The 21094-nt window shown below is 38.7% G+C and overlaps 1 protein-coding gene across 1 annotated transcript in view; it reads right to left on the reverse strand.

The window, feature by feature from the left end:
- Positions 1-21094, reverse strand: part of EGFLAM (EGF like, fibronectin type III and laminin G domains) — a 253564-nt gene that overhangs the window by 151217 nt on the left and 81253 nt on the right. Inside the window, 3 exon segments of the mRNA XM_020996039.2 lie at positions 3780-3806; positions 6451-6534; positions 7195-7304. Of these exon segments, the coding sequence (XP_020851698.1) occupies positions 3780-3806; positions 6451-6534; positions 7195-7304 (221 nt within the window).

Below are 21094 nucleotides of genomic sequence, written 5' to 3' on the forward strand. Positions count from 1 at the left end.
GGCATTTCAATTTAATTCAATTCGATATTCATTAAGTGCCTACTATGTTCAAGGTAGTAAACTAAACTCTAGATTAGAAGAAAACAGTCTCTGACTCGGAGGAGGTCGAGTAAGGAGTAGAATTTGGTCATCTAATTGCTCATTTCCTTCTCTAATATCCCTCCTCTCATCTAGCTGACTTCATTACTGGAGTGATAAATCTTAATTCCTTGATGAAATATCAGACTAATCCTGGGTACCTAACTGTCCATTATTCATTATTTCAGAGTTGCACCAGCCTAGATAAAGGTAAAGGTTTTGTTTTTGTTTTTAAGTAGAAAAAATTTTTTTAATGGAATAAAAATTTCAAAACAAGCTAAGCTATTTCTTTCTGTCTTGTTTCTACCTATGACCTTGTTGTCTATATAGCCTTTGTTTTGTCTTGAAGAATAGAATGAAGAAAAAAATACATCACTGGGATTTTACACAGGAGCTAAGACTGAGGTCACCTTCAACAAATTTTTTTTCCCACCCAAGATGTGGCTTTGCTATAATAAAATAATACCAGTTTACTTTTTCGTAGAAGTTCTTTAAAATGCTTAGAGTGAGTTCCAAAGGTTATTTTTTTCTCCTAAAATTTCCTTAAATGATAATTGAACAATATTTTTTAATGTCTCTAGGCCTCAGTTTCCTCATCTGTTAAATTAGAAGATTATATCAGATGATCCAAGGTCCTTCCTGCTCCAAACATTATGATCCACTGCTCCAATTTTCTCTATTTATGCAAAAGAAACCTGGAGTGGGGGCAAGTAATCAGTCTGAGATAGACACCAGAATCCAAGATTTTGAGAACAAAGAACAGACATATAGCACAAATTTCCAAGACAATATTTATCACATGATTATATAATTTGTACTTTGGGGAGTATTTTGTCAGAAAAGTACCGAAAAGTCATTGCAATAGGAGACCAACAGAGAGGAAAGGAGAGGAAAAGAGAAGAGAAGGGAGGAGAGATGAGAGGAGGGGAGAAGAGAGGAGAAGAGAAAGCAGGGAAGGAGAGAGGAGGGCAAGGGAGGGAAGGGGACAAGAGGAGAAGGGAGAAAAGCAGAGGGGAGGAAGGTGAGGAAGGGAGGGAGGAAGGGAAGGAGGGAAGGAAAGGGGAGGGGAGGAAAGATGAAAGCAGGGGAGGAAGCGAAGGGGAGGAAGGGAAGGGGAGGAAAGGAGAGGGAAAGAGAAGGGAGGGAAGGGAGGGGAGGAAAGGAGAAGAAAGAGGAGGAGAGGGAAAGGAGGAGGGAAGGGGAGGAGAAGGAAGGAAAGGGGTGGGGAGGGTAGGAGAAGGGAGAAGAAGAGAAGGGAGGAGAGGAGAAGAAAGGGGAGGAAAAAGGAGGGGAGGGGAGGGGAAGGCAGGGAGAAATCAAGCATGAGAATAGGCTATGGTATTTCCTGCAGATTCATGAAAGGATGAGAATTCTATATGAGGACCCCAGGTAACCACTGGTTTCTCCCTGGAACCCCCCTGAACTGAGGCCCTCATAGCTATGCTAACCTCTTACATGTACCTTTGGCACTGAATAGATTCTCCACAACACCATCCTCTTTTCTGGAAGTGCTCCTCAGGGGTGTCGGGGCACTTCCGACAACCAGGCCACTGTCCTCTTCATTCGAGGAGAACAAATGCCCACACAGCACTCTGAGTGAGTGACCACAAACACTCAAGATCTCTAAAACAGCCTTTTAAATGCCTGTGCTCTAATCTAAAGTCAAGGAGGCAGATGTTTCAGGCTAAATACAAGACAGACTTCCTTTTAAGCAGCTGCTTTACTTTCCCTCATGAGTTGAACTAATCGATTCATTTGGCAAATGTCATTCTACCTTTTTAACATGTTGGTCAGATTTTATTCCACAATATTTAAAATTAGAATGTAGGGGCAGCTAAGTGGTACAATGGATAGAGCTCCAGCTCCGGAATCAGGAGGACCTGAGCTTAAATCCAGCCTCAGACATTTACTAGCTGTGTGACTAATAAGTCACTTAATCCTGAATGCCTGTTCCCCACCCACCCCCAAAAAAGGGTAGAATGTAAGCTCCTTGAGGGTAGGGACTACATTTTTCTCCATTTTCATACCTTAACACCTGGTAGATGATAAGTGGATAAGTGTCTGTTACAGTGGTCTGAAATTAATGTTCCTGCCCCCATCCCTTGCTGAGTTGTAAACCCTGCAAAAGCATGGATTACGTCTTAATTATGTGTTATCCTTCTGTGTGTACAGTTCTCTGAGCTACAGTTAGCAGATCCAAAGTCCCCTTATTTTGCTGTGAGTGACAGGACAAGAAAATCCATTCAAGAGTGTTTTGCTTGTGGGACCTGAATGGAAACTGCTACTCTTCTGCACCAAATAGCTATCCACTTCCTTGCTGCTCAGCTTTTCTACCCCAGTGGGATCCACGCTACGTGACCATGGAAAGGAAGCCACAAGTTGTCTCTTGGCTCTTCTTCCGGTCACGTAGATGACCTGTGAAGATATTTATTACAACAAAAACAGACTTTCTGGCTGGTCTCCCTGCTTCAGCTGTCACTCACTCCAATCCAACTCAGTTGCCAAAGTGACCAAAGTCTTCCTCTCCTCGAAACTCCAGTGACTCCCTATTACTTCCAGGATTAAGTAGTGAGTTCTGTGATTGGCCCTTAAAGCCTTTCCCAACCTGGTCCCTTCCTACCTTTCCAGTCTTCTTACGGTGGATAGAATGCCAGGCCTGGAATCAGGAAGATTCATTTTCCTGAGTTCAAATCCAGCCTCAGACACTGACCAGCTGTGTGACCCTGGGCAAGTGGCTTAACCCTGTTTGCCTCAGTTTCCCCACCTGTAAAATGAGCTGCAGAAGGAAATGGCAAACCACTTTGGTATCTTTGCCAAGAAAACCCCAAATGGGATCACAAAGAACCAGACATGACTGAAATAACTGAACAACAATAACAAAGTTCAAGCCACTCATTTTGCAGACTGGGAAACTGAGGCTCAGAAAAGTTAATTACCTTTTCCAAGGTCATATAGGAAATGACGGAGGCAGGAACGGAACTTACATTCACTGACTCAAAATCTAGTGCTCTTTCCACACAGTGAATGCCTGTGCATGGATCATGACACAATGGATCTGAACTCCAAACAAGAAGTCAAGTTATAATGGCCATTTTATGAAGTGAGCCTGACCAACTGATTGTCAATCCTGTTCATTGTTTGGCACTGTATCAAAAAAATCAAACACACCATTTTTATCTTAAATTCTTCTTTTGCAGTAGGCAGACTATAAGACCTAGTTTCAAAAATCAACTCTTGTTTGGTTGAATTGAATTTCCTGCAGAAATGTCTGAAGTAATTGAGACTGTGTGCAGCAAAAGTTCAGGGGCAGTGAGAGAAAGGAAAGGAAGGGAAAGATTAAAAAAATCATGACACTTTACCAGTTTAAATATTTTTCTCTTTCAACCTATTTCACCTGGCCTTGAGACAGAGATTAAATTATTTCAATCTTTTTTAAAAAATGGGCCTCTTATGCTTCTATTGCCATGTGAGCTGAAGCATTACACAGCAAGGCTAAGAGAGGCTTATTTTTTTAATGATTAAAAATTCACCTTGTACACTCCACGGTCTCTGCTCTCACTAGCAATATTCACTGTCTGGTTGGTCCTTCTGATTAATAAATATCAAAAGGGTGTCTGCCAACTTCAATATTTTGAAGAGAAGAGACCACCTACACTCGTAGAGTTGCATCATGGATATATTAGCATTTAGAGCATACTTACAAAAGCTGCCTGGTCATCAAGTTGACCCTGTAGAGGGGAAAGAAAAGAAACAACAGCATGAAGGATGATGGGACATGGAAAGCCTCAAGGTCAGTCTGCAAACCAACTATGCTAGTGCCCAGGCCAAAGCTGGAAACTCACATTACTCCTACAGAAGAGTCAGTCCAGACACCCTCCTCACAATCTTGTAGCTCACTCTCGCCCTTTCTTACCACTGAGCCTTCCTTATAGGAAGGGATGCCCTTCTTATACCATCCTGAAAGCCAAATGCTATGATACCACATTTATATAGAGTTCTAAAGTTTACAAAGTATAAGTATTATTATCTCCATTTTAGACATTGCTGTCTGTCTGACCTTGGGTAATCTTTCTGTGCCTTAATTTCCCTCTCTGTAAAATGCTGTGGTTTGACTATATGAGCTCCAAATATATGACCACAGAGGAAACTGAAGCCTAGAGCAATTAAGTGACTTGCCCAAAGCCTCACAGGTAGTATCTAGGCAATGTGGCAAGGCAGTGAGGTGGTTTGGTAGAGACACTGGATTAGGAGTTGGGAAAACCTGAGTTTAAATCTCTACTAAGAGATTTGCTAGTTTTGTGACCCTGGACAAGTCACATCACCTTTTTGTGTATCCGTTTCTTCATCTGTAAAATGGGCTCATTGGACTCCAAGGTCCCTTCCAGCTCTAAATCTAGCCCAGATTTGAACTTCAGGTCAGCACCTCATGCTCTGTCAAGTTCCTGTTTCCACAAAATCTTCCTTGATCAGGGCAGCCCACATTAACCCCTCCCTTCTCTAAGCTCCCATAATGTTTGTAGTCTATGGCATATGGTTCAGTATTTAATGAGTATTCCTTAAAGACCTATGCTGCTCTCTACTTCATATTTTCTCTTTCCGATGAGGCTCTAGGCAGCTCACAGGCAGGCACCACAATCATATCATTCCCTTATATCCCCCCCCCACCAGCAATTAGCCCCAAACTAGTTCCCTAAACTGGGAACAAAAGGAGTCAGTCACACAATGAATGCTTGTTGTTGACATTAGCAGGATGAGGAAAAAGACCAAAAATTGGCAGGAAACTTTTGTGTTGAGAGACAACAATAGGAACGTTTTCTCTTTAAGGCCTCCAGGCCAGTATCCTAATCCTTTGCCCAGTCTCAGTCAGAAGGGAGCAGGATGTATGTGTGTGTGTGTGTGTGTGTGTGTGTGTGTGTGTGTGTGTGTGTGAGAGAAAGAGAGAAAGAGAGAGAGAGAGAGAGAGAGAGAGAGAGAGAGAGAGAGAGAGAGAGAGAGAGAGAGAGAGAGAGAGAAGAAAGAATCCTGAGAATGGGAAAAGGGGGATACAAAATATTCCCAAGTTCATTGGGTAGTTTTTCTGTGGCCTTTTGTTTATTCTTTTTAATTGTTTATTATAAAAGATGGGCAGCTAGGTGGTGCAATGAATACAGTGCTGAGTCTGGAGTCAGGAAGACACATCTTTCTGAGTTCAAATCCAGCCTCAGACACTTACTAACTGTGTGACCTTGGGCAAGTCACTTAACCCTGTTTGCCTCAGTTCCTCATCTGTAAAATGAGCTGGAGAAGGAAATGGCAAACTACCACAGTATCTTTACCAAGAAAACTCCAAATGGAGTCACGAAGAAACAGACATGACTGAAACTGTTGAACATAAATTATAAAGGATGGCTTGCTGTGTAGGGAGAGGGAGAACAGGTTTGGAAATGAAGTTGATAAGAAAACAAAGTACATCCCCCCAAAATTAAAATTTAGGGCAAAAAGGAAAGAAAATGTCTAAGAAGAAACATTTGCTCAAAGAGGAAAGGTGAGAACATACAAAAGAATGAAGGAGGCAATGAGGTGGCACAGTAGATAGAACACTGATCCTGGAGTCAGGAGGACCTCAGTTCAAATCCAACCTCAGACACATAACACTTACTAGCTGTGTGACTCTGGGCAAGTCACTTAACCTCAGTTCCCTCAGCCTCCCCAAAAAACAAAATAAAACAAAACAAAAAAAAAGAATGAAGAAAGCTGTAAGAAAATGGATGGAGAGAATAATGAGAAAGGGAAAAAAAAATCAAAGGTAGGACTATATACTTGAAAATACATTGTTCTCTTCATTGCGTCTCTTCAGGAAGTTGGGAATATTTAGATTTGTCATTTTTATTTATAAAGCTTTTCTGGGAGTTAGTTCTAAGAGATCAAAATTGAACTTTATGATTACAATTGACAAAAAGGAGTGGGAAAAGAGAATAGGACAATTTAAACTGCTATATTTTCTGCAAATGACTGAATATTTGGAGACATACGACACAAATGTTATTTTATTTTAAAAAAGACATTGTATTGATGACTTTTGTCATTATATCACTATCATCTTGGGAAATAAAAGAGAATGAAACCCCATCTCACTCTTTCAGATTGAACCTTCAAAGAAAACAATTAAGGAGCGAAAGAAAAATCAGCCCAAATATCAGATACGATGACCGATGAGATACACAACATCATGACCTGGTAGTCTCCCATCTCTCCAACATGCAAATTTGAGAAAAGCATACTTTCTTAAAGGATAAGAGACATTCCAATTCCTGCTGCTAGTTATCGAGAGTGTCCCCCTGGGCACTGATGTTTATATATTCAAGGGGTGTTGCCAGCTGTGGGGATACTCACCATGTTGAGCATGTCCTCGCTGAGAGGCACATCTTTTGACATCTGGTGTGGGAGTTTGTCCTCCCCAGCCTCAGAGTAAAACACCTTGAAGAAATATAGTTTACCGGGGTCAATACCCGTGGAAAGGTTTTCTTACAAAATACATAGTGCTCTAATTTCACTAAAAGCTGTAATGAGTTAATTTATCAAGTTTCATTGCTCCCTCCACATCTCCCTTCTTTTGCTCCCCCATCCTCCCACATACTTTATTTACATGGCAACCTATTTTAGATCATTTTATATAGGTGCTTTCCCTGAAAAACTTTATATCACTTTCCTTTCTGCTCCCTCGGTGCCTAGTGATGGGATTCAGCACTGACATTATTTTTCATTTACTACAGGGTGGTTTTCTGCACTTCTGTATTTGTTTCAGACATACAGGCTTATTTCAAACTTGGTGGTAGGGACCAAATCTAACATCTCTATTAAGCCTGACCTGAAGCTCTGAATGGTGTGGGAACCACAAAGATGTTTGAGTAACCCAGTTGTAGCTTTTAATGAATGTGCAAGTACAAACTGTTTTCGCCCTCCTTTCAAGGCTAGTAGAAGAACAGAGCACTTCCAGAGAAGTGTATCCTACTAGAATTAGGGCTGCTCATGTAACAGGAGCTCACACAGGGACAGGAGGGAAGGAGAGGGTCGACAGATATTAGGAAGGTGGACATTCACTTAACAAACAAACAGACAACAAGCCTACATACTCACAGTATACCCAGTGATGAGGCTGGAGTGATGATGTGGTATCCTCCATTGAATTTGGAAAGCTGAACAGTTTAAAGAATCCAGCAGGATATTAACAGGGGGACCCAGCCTGCCTATCTCAAAACAAAAGGACACTGTATTAGAAGGTTCAAGAAAGGTCTTATCTGGCTGTTAAGAAGAAATATCAGAAACCCAGCTAAAACTCAAAATCATATACTTTGCAATGAAGGCTATAGATAGTCAACTATATTTTATCATGGTGGATTGGTTGTGGGGTTTTTTTTGGTAAATTAACTCAGGTTTTTTTTTTTATCAAATCCCTTCTGCAGTCTCTGGAGTTCCAGAGACCCACAAAAAAGAATCTGAGGTGAGAATGGTGTGACACTTTCTGATTCACCCCTGCCAGGAGCTTAGTTAGGGATGAAATTGGGACACTGAGATCATATACCATTTGTCAATTTATTGCTGAGTTTACAGAGCCATGTAGTAAACTTAGAGCTGGCTAAAAAGGAAAGAGATGGTTAAAAGGACTTATCAGACCCTGCGCAGAACAAAAGTTGAAGGCAGTAATCATAGATTCACCCACAGACCTGCAGGAGACCATCGGCTGCATTCCTCTGCGAAAACCACCACGTACTTCTCCAGTCAGAATTAATGCAAGGAGGATATTCTTTAAGGGTTTTATAGATACTTTAAGGAGAATGTTATAGTGTACCATCCTTAGTATCACATTTAGCAGTCGAGAGTTCAGATCTAAATAGCAGGCCAATGTTTGACAAATTCAAGAACATAAGTTATAAAAAGGAACAGTCAATGTTTGGGAGATAGGCCTACTTATACACTTCTGGAGGAGTGATGAATCTATTGAGATATCAGTTGGGAACCATGTAAGAAAAGTGACTAAATTTTCCATATCCTTTGACACAGCAATCCCACCACTCCATATATATTACAAGGGAGTTGGAGACAAAACAAAGGTCTAATATATATATATCAATATACTCATAGTATAAATAGTATACGTATACTCAAACATACGAACACACAAAAAGCATACTCACACACATAAGCACACAAAAAGCATACTCCCACTTATAAGCCTACAAAAAGCATACTCATGCCATAAGCCTACAAAAAACATATCCACACTTAGGAGCCTACAGAAAGTATACTCACACACATGAGCATACAAAAAATATATTCATACTTTTTATGGTGGCAAAGACTTGGAAAACAAAATGGTTGCCCTTCCTTCAACTGGGGGATGGATAAAAAAAAACTATTATATATGAATATAACAGAATATTACCACGCATTAAGAAAGAACAAATATAAGGAATTCATAACTACACTGGAAAATTTCTATGATCTGATGCAGAGCAAAATATGCAGAACCAAAAGAATCATATCCACCGTGACTATAACAATGTAAGTGCAAGGTAACAATTTAAGTTCATTAAAAGGAAGTCCAAGTAACTGAAAAAAAAAAACACAGTGTAGGACCTAGTGAAATAGCCCTCCCTCAGCTTGGTAGAAAGGCAGGCGATGATAAGGACATAATATTGTGTGAATATAATGACCAAGTTTGGTCTCAAAGAAGAGTCAAAAAAAATATGTCTCTCACCTCTTTTCCAGAAGTGAAGAAGGAATATTGCATAAACTGTCCGACAGAGCTGATATGTCGGCCACTGTATCTATTTTTCCCTGTCACATGGGAGAATTCAATATGGGGAAGAGGTTTGAAATAATTGATATTTAAAGACAGAAGGCATCAATAAAATGTATATATTAAAGAGAAAGCATTGAAAGCTAGCATGGCTTAGACTTTTCTCTCATTTCAAAGATTTTTTATATAATAAAATGAAGGCACTGTGTGTGAGTGCACAGTGTGATCATGTGTGCAGACCTCTGTCCTCTGTCATTGAAAAAAATCTATAATAAAACATCAGCTTAATTACTCTTATTTGGGTTAAAACAGACTCCACTATATTGTTCCACTTTTCACATGCAGAGTCTATCTCTAGACAGTAACACCAAAAATAGAATGCAATTAGCTGAGCAATTCTATTAGTTTGACAAAATAACAAAAGGTATGGTATCTGTGTAAAATAATGACCAAATGTCCTGGAAAATGAATGAGCCCTAGCAAGAAAGCTATTCATTTTTGTAAATTATGCTATCCTAAATCATTAATTAGCATTTATTGAGGTACTCCCACATGCAAAAAGCTGTGTAGAACATCCAAATAGTGTGACCCTCCAGCCATTCAGGCACAGAATACTTAAGGGAAATAACAATAATTTTAAGAGAGAAGTGAACGTTCTCTGGAGTAGGACTTCCCAATTATTTTTGTCCTATGGCAAACTGCACACTTGGATTTTTTTCTGTGGCATATTATAGTAAAGGACATCCCAGCCAACTAACAAAAACTGGCAGTATGGGATGATGGTGGGTAGGGATAGGTCTTTGAAAATATTACCTTTAACTATGATTCATTCATTCATTAATTCAATGTACAAACAGTTATTGAATGGCTATTATGATTAAAGCTTTGTGCTAGGCACTGTGGGTAGAACAGTTTGTCCTTTTGTAGCTCACAGACCAGTTAGAGAATAAGCTATAGAAACAATTGGCAGTAATACAAAGTAGAATGTAAACATGACGTAGGATAGGCTTCATGGAGATGACATTTGATCTGGGATTTATCATGCAAACTCCCTCATCTTGCTCATGAGAAAATTAAAGCCCAGGAAGTTTATCATTTATTTCCAAGGTCAAAAATGTAGAAAACCAAAAACCAAATTAGAGGTTAAGAGTGGAACCCCAGGCATATCGTCACAGATTTATGACTGGAAGAGATCTCAGAGGCCATCTAGTCCAATGATGTCGAACTCACTGGCCGTGGACAGCAAAACTTTTGAGTATGCCTGACTAGATTAAAATGTAATTGGGAAATGTTGAATAGAATGTTTAAAAACACAATGTAGATAAATTTAATTTATGGTTTTCAAAATCAAAATGGCCCACAGGGATTTCTATTTGAGTTTGACACCACTAATCTATCCTCATGCTCACATTTCTATGTGTAATGGTTCATGGAATGGGACACATAAAAGACGGTTTTATTGCAATTGATGCTGAGGCATAAGACTCTGGGCAAAAGCAGCATTTCCCAAACTGTTTCCCATCATGTCCAGGGGTTTCACACCACCTAACTATGGGTCCCATGAGAAGAACATCATTTTGGAGACTATATATAGCTTTAAAACATTTCACATACAATTGTGTCATTTTTTGTTGTTGTTGAATTGTTTTCAGCCATGTCTGACTCTTTGTGATCCCATTTGGGATTTTCTTGGCAAAGATACTGGAGTGGTTTGCCATTTCCTTCTCTAGCTCATTTTACAGATGAGGAAACTGAGGCAAACAGGGTTAAGTGACCTACCCAGGGTCATACATCTAGTAAGTGTCTGAGTCCAGATTTGAATTCAGGAAGATGAGTCTTCCTGACTCCAGGTTTGGCACTATCCACTGTGCCACCTAGCTGCAATATAAAAAAAAAAAAGACCTATGCTTTAGTTAGTAGAAAGCATATTGAATTTGGAGTCAGAGGAGCTGGGTTTATATCCTAGATTTGCCGTTTCCTACCTCTGTGTGTGATGTTGGGTAAATCATTTAACTATTCTGTGCCGCAGTTTCCTCAACAATAAAATGAGGACATTGGACTAGATTGCCTCTAAGGTCCCTTCTAGCTCTAAATCTCTGAATCTATCATTCCTCCACTGATGTAGAAGTAGTCTGGTAAAAGTGAATGAGACTCAGAAAGGTTGTAATTTGCCCATGAAAGTAAACATGCATCAAAAATATGTACATATGGCAATTCTAGGGGTATGAAAATGGGATTAACTTCCTCTGTCCAAAATTTCCCTGAAACCCCTAAATTTTTTTTGCTGAGGAAAAGAATGTGGGGGCAGGAGTGGGAAGTATTCTATACTCTCAGGCCTCCTGGACTAGAATTTATGGGTTCTTTTGGTATATTTCAAAGTTCAGTGGTCAAGTTAGTCTGGAAAATCCTGGGGAAGAGATTGGGAGTAGGCGGAGTATTGAGTCAAATGATCCTTTCAAGGTCCTTTTCCTGTTCCTCACACTAATGACAAGACTGTAACCCCTCTGAAGGTATTTCATATATCTCTTACAACCTTAGGAAGTCACTGGTGGCAATAAGCCACATTTGTGAAATCAGAGTAATGCCTCTCAAACATTTTTAATGGTGAGCAGATGGAAACAATTTGTCTCCAAACAAATATTTTCATGACAATTTTAAACATCTATTCTTTCTGTGACCTTCTATACCATAGTATAACAAAGTGCCTGTGCTTACTTATTGCTGAATGAAATTAGGTTGTTTTCAAAGGTCACTCACTTGTGTGACAAATTTAAATGAGAGTTAGACAAGTCTATGTATATGGCTTCTAAACCTAAAGACAAAATAACATTTCCTATTTAATTAGCCGTGGTTAGAAATGGCAGAAAAAGGAAACACTGAGCCAGTTTTGAAGAACTGTGGCCTTTAAAAGGTGAAAGGTATTTTTAATATAATACACCCTAAAGTACTTTCATAAGTAAAAAAAAGCTGTACTTTTGAAAGTCAAAAGGATGAAAACCATTTTCCAGCACTTTTGGTAAACCCTGTGTTGGGGCTGTTAAAACACTGGCTCCACTACACTACACTATTTAGTTTGCATCTCAACTTTCTGAATAATTAGGTCAATTTCCTGTGCTAATTTTGTTTAATAAAGTACTTCAATTCAGCTTCCTGAGAGCATTGCATTTCTGATGTAATTATTTTTGTAATTCAATTCATAAAATACTCCCAAAACATAAATAAAAAATATAATGTGACAGAAATACATTGCTAGCTCTTGAATTATTTGATTTTCATGAAATGAACCAAGAAATATCCACAGATGCAGATGGAAAGAAAACCTCCCAGGCAAACTAAAAATAATCAGGAAATTCTGAATGGACAAATAAACACACATAACATGTTTCCATATTTTGGAAGGTTGCTCCAACTAGTCTCATTAAGGCTGCAATGAATAAGTTACCAGGAATCTTCCCACCATGGCCATTTCCAAGATGATGCCTTCAAGGCAACAGGAAAATCTGGACTCAGGAAGCACATAGTTTGTTTGAGTCATCTGGCCACTTCAGAATCCTTCAATAACCAGCAAACGGCAGGAAGTGCTATGTCTAGCCAGTCTTGCTGTTGCCTGTGATGTTCTTTACCGTCTATTTATTCCTAACCCAGGTTTCACCTACAGAACATCCAAAGACTATGAAGGGTTTTAGGGGGCAGGGAGACCAAGTAATATAACTGAACTCTCTCTTCCCTCAATGGGGGTCAATAGATCTATCTTGTGTGGGGACTGGTATTGACTAGGGAGAGGTGCAGTTGGCAGCATAGGAAAGCCTTATCCTTGACAACTTAGGGATTCCTACTTAGCAAAGAAGTCATTGGAAAATCTTCAATGGATATGATCAACAATGACTTCTTCAAATTGTGATAAATGAATGTAGTGGAATATTGCTGTGTCCCAAGAAAACCAAGAATATGGAGAAGCATGGAAAGGTCCATAGGAATGCATGCAGAGTGAAGTGAGAAGAACCAGGAAAACAACAAAATAATGACAACAATCTAAATGGAAAGATGGAGAGAACAGCTAGATACTATGTAATTATAATGACCAAATTTGGTCCCAAAGAAGAATTAGAAAAAATATGCATCACTCCCTCTTCTTCAAAAGTGTAGAACAACGGCTGTGAATATTACATAGGTTATTGGTTTTGCTGAACTGCGTTTTTCTTTCTTTCTCTTTTTTTCCTCTTTGTTGCAAGGGACAGATCACTGGGAAAGGGAGGCTTTACTATTTAGAAATGGAGGTATGAAACTAAGGACAGCAGTAAAACAAGATGTTAAAAATTCAGAACCATTAAAAAAAATAGTTTCTCCTATAGTTAGCCAACAAACAGAAAGGCCTAGAAAGACTGAAGAGATCATAGATCTGGAGTCAAAAGCCAATTTAGAGATGGTCTAGGTCAACTCTGCCATTTTATAGGAAATTGAAGACCAGAGAGGTGAAGAAAATAACACAAGATTACACGAGTAATAAACAGCAGAGCCAGTTTTGTACTGAGTTCTTCTGATTCCAAATCCAATGATCTTTTCTCTACATTATACCATCCTTCCTGCGGTAGACATCATTGTTAAGAAATCTAAGCTGTCATGAGTGGTCAGAGGTTCTGGAGAGAAGGGTTAGACAAGGAAATGGAAAACATTATACTATGAGTCAAGAGAAGGATGTTTTAATCTAGGCTCTACCACAAAACAGCTATGTGACCACAGGCATGTACAACTTCTCAGCTTCTTTATCTCTAAAGTAAGTACATTAATCTAGGTGATCTCTAAGTTCCATTCTAGTTCTAATGTAAGAATCTAATATTTCAGGCTCTTAGAACCAGGGGAAGTTTGCCATACTTTATACTGTCACCTCAAGCTGTCCTGTCTCAAGGAATTTTACCTGAACCAATAAAAAATTATTTGCTCTCCCAACTCCTCTATAAAGCCTTTCTTGATGCCTCAAATCCATATTGGATTTTCTTCCCTTCACCTTCCTTATTTTGTATTTATTCTACGTACCATGTAATTAGCACCTTATTATATATTGTCCGGTCATCTAACTGACTGTCAGCTCTGCAATTTACTTCCTTATTCGATCAGCAGATCATCCCATCTTGTTCATTAATTGTTTTGTTGATTTTCTTGTCTCTTCAACTGATTTAAACTCTTTGTGACAGGGACTACGGTCATAGTGTTAGGCATGGAATCGGTTTTCAATAAATACTTTTTTGATTGTTGGTTAATGAAGTCTGCTAAATAAGTTGCATTTGTCTTTAAAAGCCACACTACTTTGTAGAGTTAGCCTTTCTTTTACAAACAGGGAAATCAAGGCCCAGAGGTCACATAACTCACAAAGTTCACATAATTAATTGGTAAGGGAGTCAGAATTAGACTCTAGCTTCCTTTACTCCAAGACCAAAGTTCTTTCCTTTATGCAACACTCTGCCTCTATACTGAGTATGGTGTGTTAGGTAGATGTGACTTTCAGGGAAAGACAGGATGACTAGAGACATGAAGTGGGAGCTAGAGGTGGCAATGGGAATATCGAGTTGGTGACTGATTAGATAACCCATCATAGAATCATCCCCTCCTCACTTATACCCCACAACATGTATCCCCAGCAGTAGACCATATAGACTCCATTTGAAGACTTCTAGAGGTAGAGAATTTAAACTGAAGGCAGTCCATTCCAATGGTGAACAGTTAACAAGATTTATCAAACCAAAAGCTGCCTCTCTGAAATTTTTACAAATTGCTTCTAGTTGTACTCTCTGAAGGCAAGGAAAATAAATGTAATCTTTGTGCTTAATACATACTTATGTACTTGACTTGACTTCCATGTGCTATACAGCTCTTCAAACACCTGAAGACAGCAATAGTGACCCCTCCTCCACCAAAGTCTTCTCTTCTGGGGCTAACCATCCCTAATTCCTTCAATCACTACTCACTCTTTTCTCTTTGCCTCACCATCCCAGTCACTCTCCTATATACTCCAACTTGTCTACATTCCTTCTAAAATATGATACCTATCAATAAATAACATGGCCCAAAAATCTTAGTGCTGTTTCAGGCTTTAATGGCTTTGGAAATATAACTGTTCCAAGCTTTAAAAATTTTTTTGAAAGGCTGATTACTTTAAAATTTTTAAATATTGATAGGTTTCTTATGAAAATTCAACATAACTACCATCTTGTGCTAAATATTGCTCTAATTTTTGAACTTCATAAAATTTTTCATCAATTGCTATTTAGCATCAATTGCTATTTAGTAATCTTAGCCTTAAGATCCTAAAAAGAATGAGGTTTTGATACATACAAGATAGTTATAAGGTGACCTTACAAGAAAAGTCTAATGATTATAGATCAGGTGACCAAAATGACCAAGCAGAAGGAACTCTTCCAATCTGAGAAATTGTCATCCGGCAATTCACACATACAATGCACAATGACAAGGTAATTCATTTCATTAAATTTTTTAAAAAATTAGCATTCAAAATTCAAAAATTTAATAAGTACAAAATAAGTTTATATAATTAATCTTTCAAATCACATTTATGGTATGTTTGTAGCATTCATACTTCTAAGTTTAAAACTACACTAAGTCTTTTTTGGAAGACCCTGTATGCCAGTTCTTTCTTTTTAAAAAATTTTATTTATTTTATTTTTAATTTGTGAAATGAAACAAGCATTTCCATTACATAGTAGAATAAAAAAAGATGATTGCACACGAAACTGCAAATCTTTGTATACAAATTGCTATTCCTTTTAAATATATAATAAAGTTATGTAACTTCCTTTTTTTTTCTAGCAAAGAACTGGAAACAAGTGGATGCCCTTAAGTTGGGGAATGACTTAAAACAAAGAACAACAACAAAAAGCTCCTATGGTACATGAAAATAATGGAATCTTAGGATGCGATAAGAAAAGACAAATATGAGAAATATGGAAAAACATGGGGAGATCTGTATGAATTACTACAGAGTGAAAAAACAGAACCAAAAGAACAATAAACATGACAACTAGAACATTGTACATGAAAGATTAACCGAGAGGAGGCTGAGTGATGAATAAATGAAAAACTTACCAGTGATGGCCCTGGGGAAGATATAATAAAGTACACCTTCCTCTTCATCTCGAGAGTCAGAGGACTCCTTGGTCAGAATGTTGTTACAGGGTTTTGATTTCATTCCCCTCCCCACCCCCCAGCTGGGGAAGGAGAAAGGTAAGAGGAAGAGAAAATAAATGCTTACTAATGTAAAAAAATTTTTCAGGATGGTAAAAATCTTAAATATAAAATATAGTATTTGTAAAATGTATTTTGGCATGGGCCTCAAAATGTTTAGTCACTGAGCTTTTTTAAAAAGAAAATTATTCCTTAGAAATCCTCTGTCAGTTGCATGCATTTACAAGAATATAAGAACAGGTGGAAGTGGATAAGCACCAGGCCTGGAGTCAGGAATGCCTGAGTCCAAATCCAGCCTCAGATGTTTACTAGCTGTGTGATCTTGGGCAAGTCACTTAACCTCATTTGCCTCAGTTTCCTCATCTGCAAAATGAGCTAGAGAAGGAAATGTCAAACCACTCTGGTTGTCAAGAAAAGCCCAAATGAGGTAAACAAGTCAGACATGACTAAAAAATGGCTAAACTACAACAATACCAGGGTAGAAGGGCAATAGTTAAGTGCCCTATAAATTGCTCCCAAATCCTAACAGCAGAGCTGGTTAGGTAGAGAAAACCCTCTTTTTTTAACTGGAAAATTAATCAGATTTTATGCAGACCAACAGGCATCATAGCACTACATCATGGGTTTTTTTTTAATTTCCCTGACTGTTAACCAAAAAAGAAATTGAAGCTAATAGTGGGGAGCTTAGAAATATACAACTAGAACTTTCCCCCCAATAATTTGTAAATAACTATTCAGAGGCCTCTTACAAGAAAGCAGATCAAAGGTAGGTGAAAAAGAAGCTAATATTCTTGAAGCATCAAGACAAGCTCTGGGAATGTCTCTCACCAGAAAGAGAAGGCAAGTTAATTATGCTCAATCTTCAGACAGATCCAGAGTTTAATAAAGATTAGTGAGTAAGGAAACCAAATCATTACTAAACACCTATATTTCTTTAAATCTTGCTTTATACTGTTTCATCTTCTTTTTTTTTCTTTTTCTTTTTCTTTTTTTCTTTTCTTTTTTTTTTGGGGGGGGGACTAGGCAATGAGGTTAAGTGACTTGCCCAGGGTCACACAGCTAGTAAGTGTTGTGTCTGAGGTCACATTTGAACTCAGGCCCCCTGAATCCATGGCCGGTGCTCTCTCTACTGTGCCACCTAGCTGCCCCTTGTTTTATCTTCTTATAATCTTTTTTATAGTTTTAAAATTTATGAGATTTTTTTTTTTGCAAATTGGAAATAAAAGTGTGGTAAAGAAAGCTAATGTTTCTTTAATTATCCTCCACTCTTAAAAATCCCTTGAATTAACTGCCCCTTCTTCTGATCATTAGTCCGTGGGATTGCCCAACCCAAACCCAAGTCACTCCCCCAATATGCCTTCTTTATTTCTTCTCACATGATGCTGAATACTACTGGAAAAAAAGCCATACAATTATAATACCACAATTTGTTTTATCTCATCTCAGCTGAGGCCATCACTGCTGCATGGTAATCCTTTCACTCCTTCCGGTTTGACTTTATCATATGCTGAGCCCTATCTATTTTAAAGGCCTCTTTGTTCCTCAAACCCCTTTCCACTTCCTCCTCAGCAGAGCACCTTACTCAGAAGAGACAGAGCTCATCCGACCTTACTCAGAAGAGACAGAGTTCATCCATCATACGTTCCTTCTCTTCCCTTACACCACAGATCAAAGCCCACCTACATCATTTCCCCTTTTGTCCTCCTTTATCCTTAAAGAAGAGCTAGCCCCTATCCTTGCCAAAGCCTTGGTCCTTACGCCTACTTTTTCTTCTGAGAGCTTGCCTCCTTGACCCTCCCTCTCTTTCTCTTCTTGGTCTTTTCTATTGGCTCCTTTCCTGCTGCCCACTAACATGTATCCTCCCCCCTTCAAAATCATTCACTTAGCCCCTCCATTCCCTTCCACTATCCATGCCACCCCTCTGCTCCCTTTCACAGACAACCTCCTGCCTCTCCACCTTTGGCAGTCGGACTTCCAACTTGATGAAGACTGCTCTATCTGAGGTTACTGAGGATCTGTTGGTGACTAGAAAAGGGTAAATCCAGGGTCCTTTTCTCAGTCTTCATTCTACTGGGCCTCTCTGCAGCTTCTGACCCTATGAAATACCCCTTCCCTAGACAACATGCAATAAACATTTATTAAGTGTCAACTGTGTGGTAGCTGCAAGAAATATAAAGCTAAATACTCCCTGCTCTTAAGGAATGTATATGCTATTGCGGGATAAAACACATGTGCACGTATACATATACTATATAAACATATGTATATATACACATGTAAACACGTGTGTCTATCTGGAGCTATATTCTCTGTTGTGTGTGAATATATGTACATATACATACATCTATTATAAAATTGCATTAAGACTTTAGGGACATCCTATTCACGCATGTATACATACAAAATACATATATTCACACAATACACATGCGTATATGGTTGCGCATGTAAACATGGTGTGTATGACTATATATGAATAAACACATATATGTACGTATATACACATATCGCCCTAAAACTTTGGGGACACCCCATACTCGCATATATTATGCATGTATTTCAGTCTACAATATATCTAGGCACACATATAAAAACACGCATACATGTATAGATGTGTATATGCACTTATATACGTAAGTGTATGAGTGTGTATTGTGCATATATATGTGTGTGTGAATACACATCCACATATGCATACATACATACAAACACATATAAAACTGTACTGACTCCGGGGATATCCTATACACACGTGCGTACATGTATGCATACACACATGCAAATATGTCTATGTGTGTATGTATGTGTGTATATACATATACACACATATACATATATATACATACACATATATACATATACATATACATATACATATACATATACATATACATATATACTATATACATATACATATACATATACATATACATGTGTGTGTGTGTGTGTATGTATGTATGCGCATGTGTGTGTACATGGTTGCTGTCCTTTGCAGTCAACAAGGACCAAAATGACATCACTATGTTAGGGTCATTCTTAAGAAGAAAGGTACTAGACCCTGGGGGGAAATCAATCAATCAACAAGAGTTTATTAAGCACCTACCAGGCACCATGCTGTGTGTTCACAAAAGTGAACTAGCACTTGTCCTCAAGGGAATTCTATTCTAATGGGGACGACAACAGGAACTTTTCTAGGGCTATACAAAACACGTAGAAACAGAGGAGGAGGAAGAGGGATCAGCTGGGGGATGAGGCCAGGGCCAGGAAAGGCCTCCTGTAGGAGGTGGCCCTTGTGTGGAGTCCTGAAGGAAACCAAAGCTTCTAGGAGATCCAGGTGAGAAGGAAGAACGTTTCACGAATGGGGACAGACAGCTTAAAGAATAGAGAAAAGAAGATGCCTTATGTGAGGAACAAGAAGGCCAGCATGGCTGGACTGCTAAGGATGGAGATATTTGTATTACATGTCATATACACATATACATACATATGGTACTTTTCCTTGCTTAATGGCTCACATACTTTCTATGCACACATACAGACATTTGTTTGTTAATTTAACTCTTGCATCCCCGAGCTTGCTGACAAATCTCACTGACATAACGGCCACTTACAAAGTATATAAGGAAGATTCAGGAGACAGCAGAAACCGGAGAGCTAATTGTTAAATTTTCAGGACGAGCATTTACATCACTGAAATTGGCAAATGCTACATGGCTTGATTTATTGTTTTGTTGTCTAGACTTAAGAAAATGATGGAGAAAATGATGTTGGTGCAGATCAAAATGAAAAGTATGTTGTTACTGTTTTCTTTCAGAGAGCTGGTTATTAAACATTTAACAGTACATCCCCAGAAGGTTCCATCTGTTTGGGGTACATAATAAGCTTGGGAGGCCCGCTACAAGCTAGTCCACTGCTCTTTTTGCTCCTTCATCAAACTGTGAGCTCAAAGAGCCAGGTTTAAAAAGTTATAGTAGCTCTTTAAGTAAGGAATGAAAGATAGTATCTCCAAAAGCAGTCCCTCTACAGCTGAGATTCTTAACCCGGCATCCATAAGCTTCAAAAAACTGCTGTGTAATCCTATTGCTTTAGTTTATGTATTTTAAAATATTATTCTGAGAAAGGGTCTTTAGGCTTCACTAGCCTACCAGAAGAGTCCCGGACACAAAAAAGGTTAAAACCCCCAGCTTCTGAATACAGAAACAGAAAGATCAAGTGATGGTATGTGTTCTCATTGCCCATGGACACCCATGCCAGGCCTGTGTTGCTGTGGAGTTATCCAGACGTGGAGAAGATATGTCACTTTAAGAGAATCAGCTTGGGGAGGGGCCAAGATAGTTATGCTCTGTCTTAATTAAGGATCAGAAGCTGTGGCTATATATCCTTAAGTCATGGGAATTAAAGTTTGAATTTTTTTGAATTTGTTTTTGTTTAGTTGTGTCCAACTTTTCATAACCCTATTTGGGCTGGGTTTTTGGTTTTGTTTTGAGGTTTTTTTTGGCAAAGATATTGGAATGATTTGCCATTTTCTTTTCTAGGTCATTTACAGATGAGGAATTGAGACAAACAGGGTTAAGTGATTTGTCCAGGGTCACTCAGCTAGTAAGCATTGGATTTGAACTCAAGTCTTCCTGACTCGAGGCCCGTATGCTCTGTCCACCATGCCACCTAGTACATAGACAAATAGGTCTATGTGCATGGCTTCATTTCCGTGCTGACAGGGAGCGTAACTTTTTTTTTCACTGAGGTACAGAATTCAGAGACTAGAAAGGACTAAGCACCCCCACTCATTTTGTTAAAGCTGAGCATGGTGTCTTCTAATTTTCATTCATTTCACTAACCTCACTTGCCAGAACCCAATACACACATACATGCCTGACCACTCATTGTTAGACTCTTCTTCTGGACCATTATCCCTCTCCTACCCATTAAATATAGGTATCCCCAAGGCTCTTTTCTCTTCCTCAATAATTTCATTGGCTCCCATTAATCCAACTATCACTTCTTAGTACATAGCTACCAGATCCATCCATCCTCCAGTCT

The sequence above is a fragment of the Phascolarctos cinereus genome, unplaced genomic scaffold (genome assembly GCF_003287225.1).
Source record: "Phascolarctos cinereus isolate Bilbo 61053 unplaced genomic scaffold, phaCin_HiC Scaffold_4;HRSCAF=312, whole genome shotgun sequence".
In the NCBI taxonomy this organism is placed as follows: Eukaryota; Metazoa; Chordata; class Mammalia; order Diprotodontia; family Phascolarctidae; genus Phascolarctos; species Phascolarctos cinereus.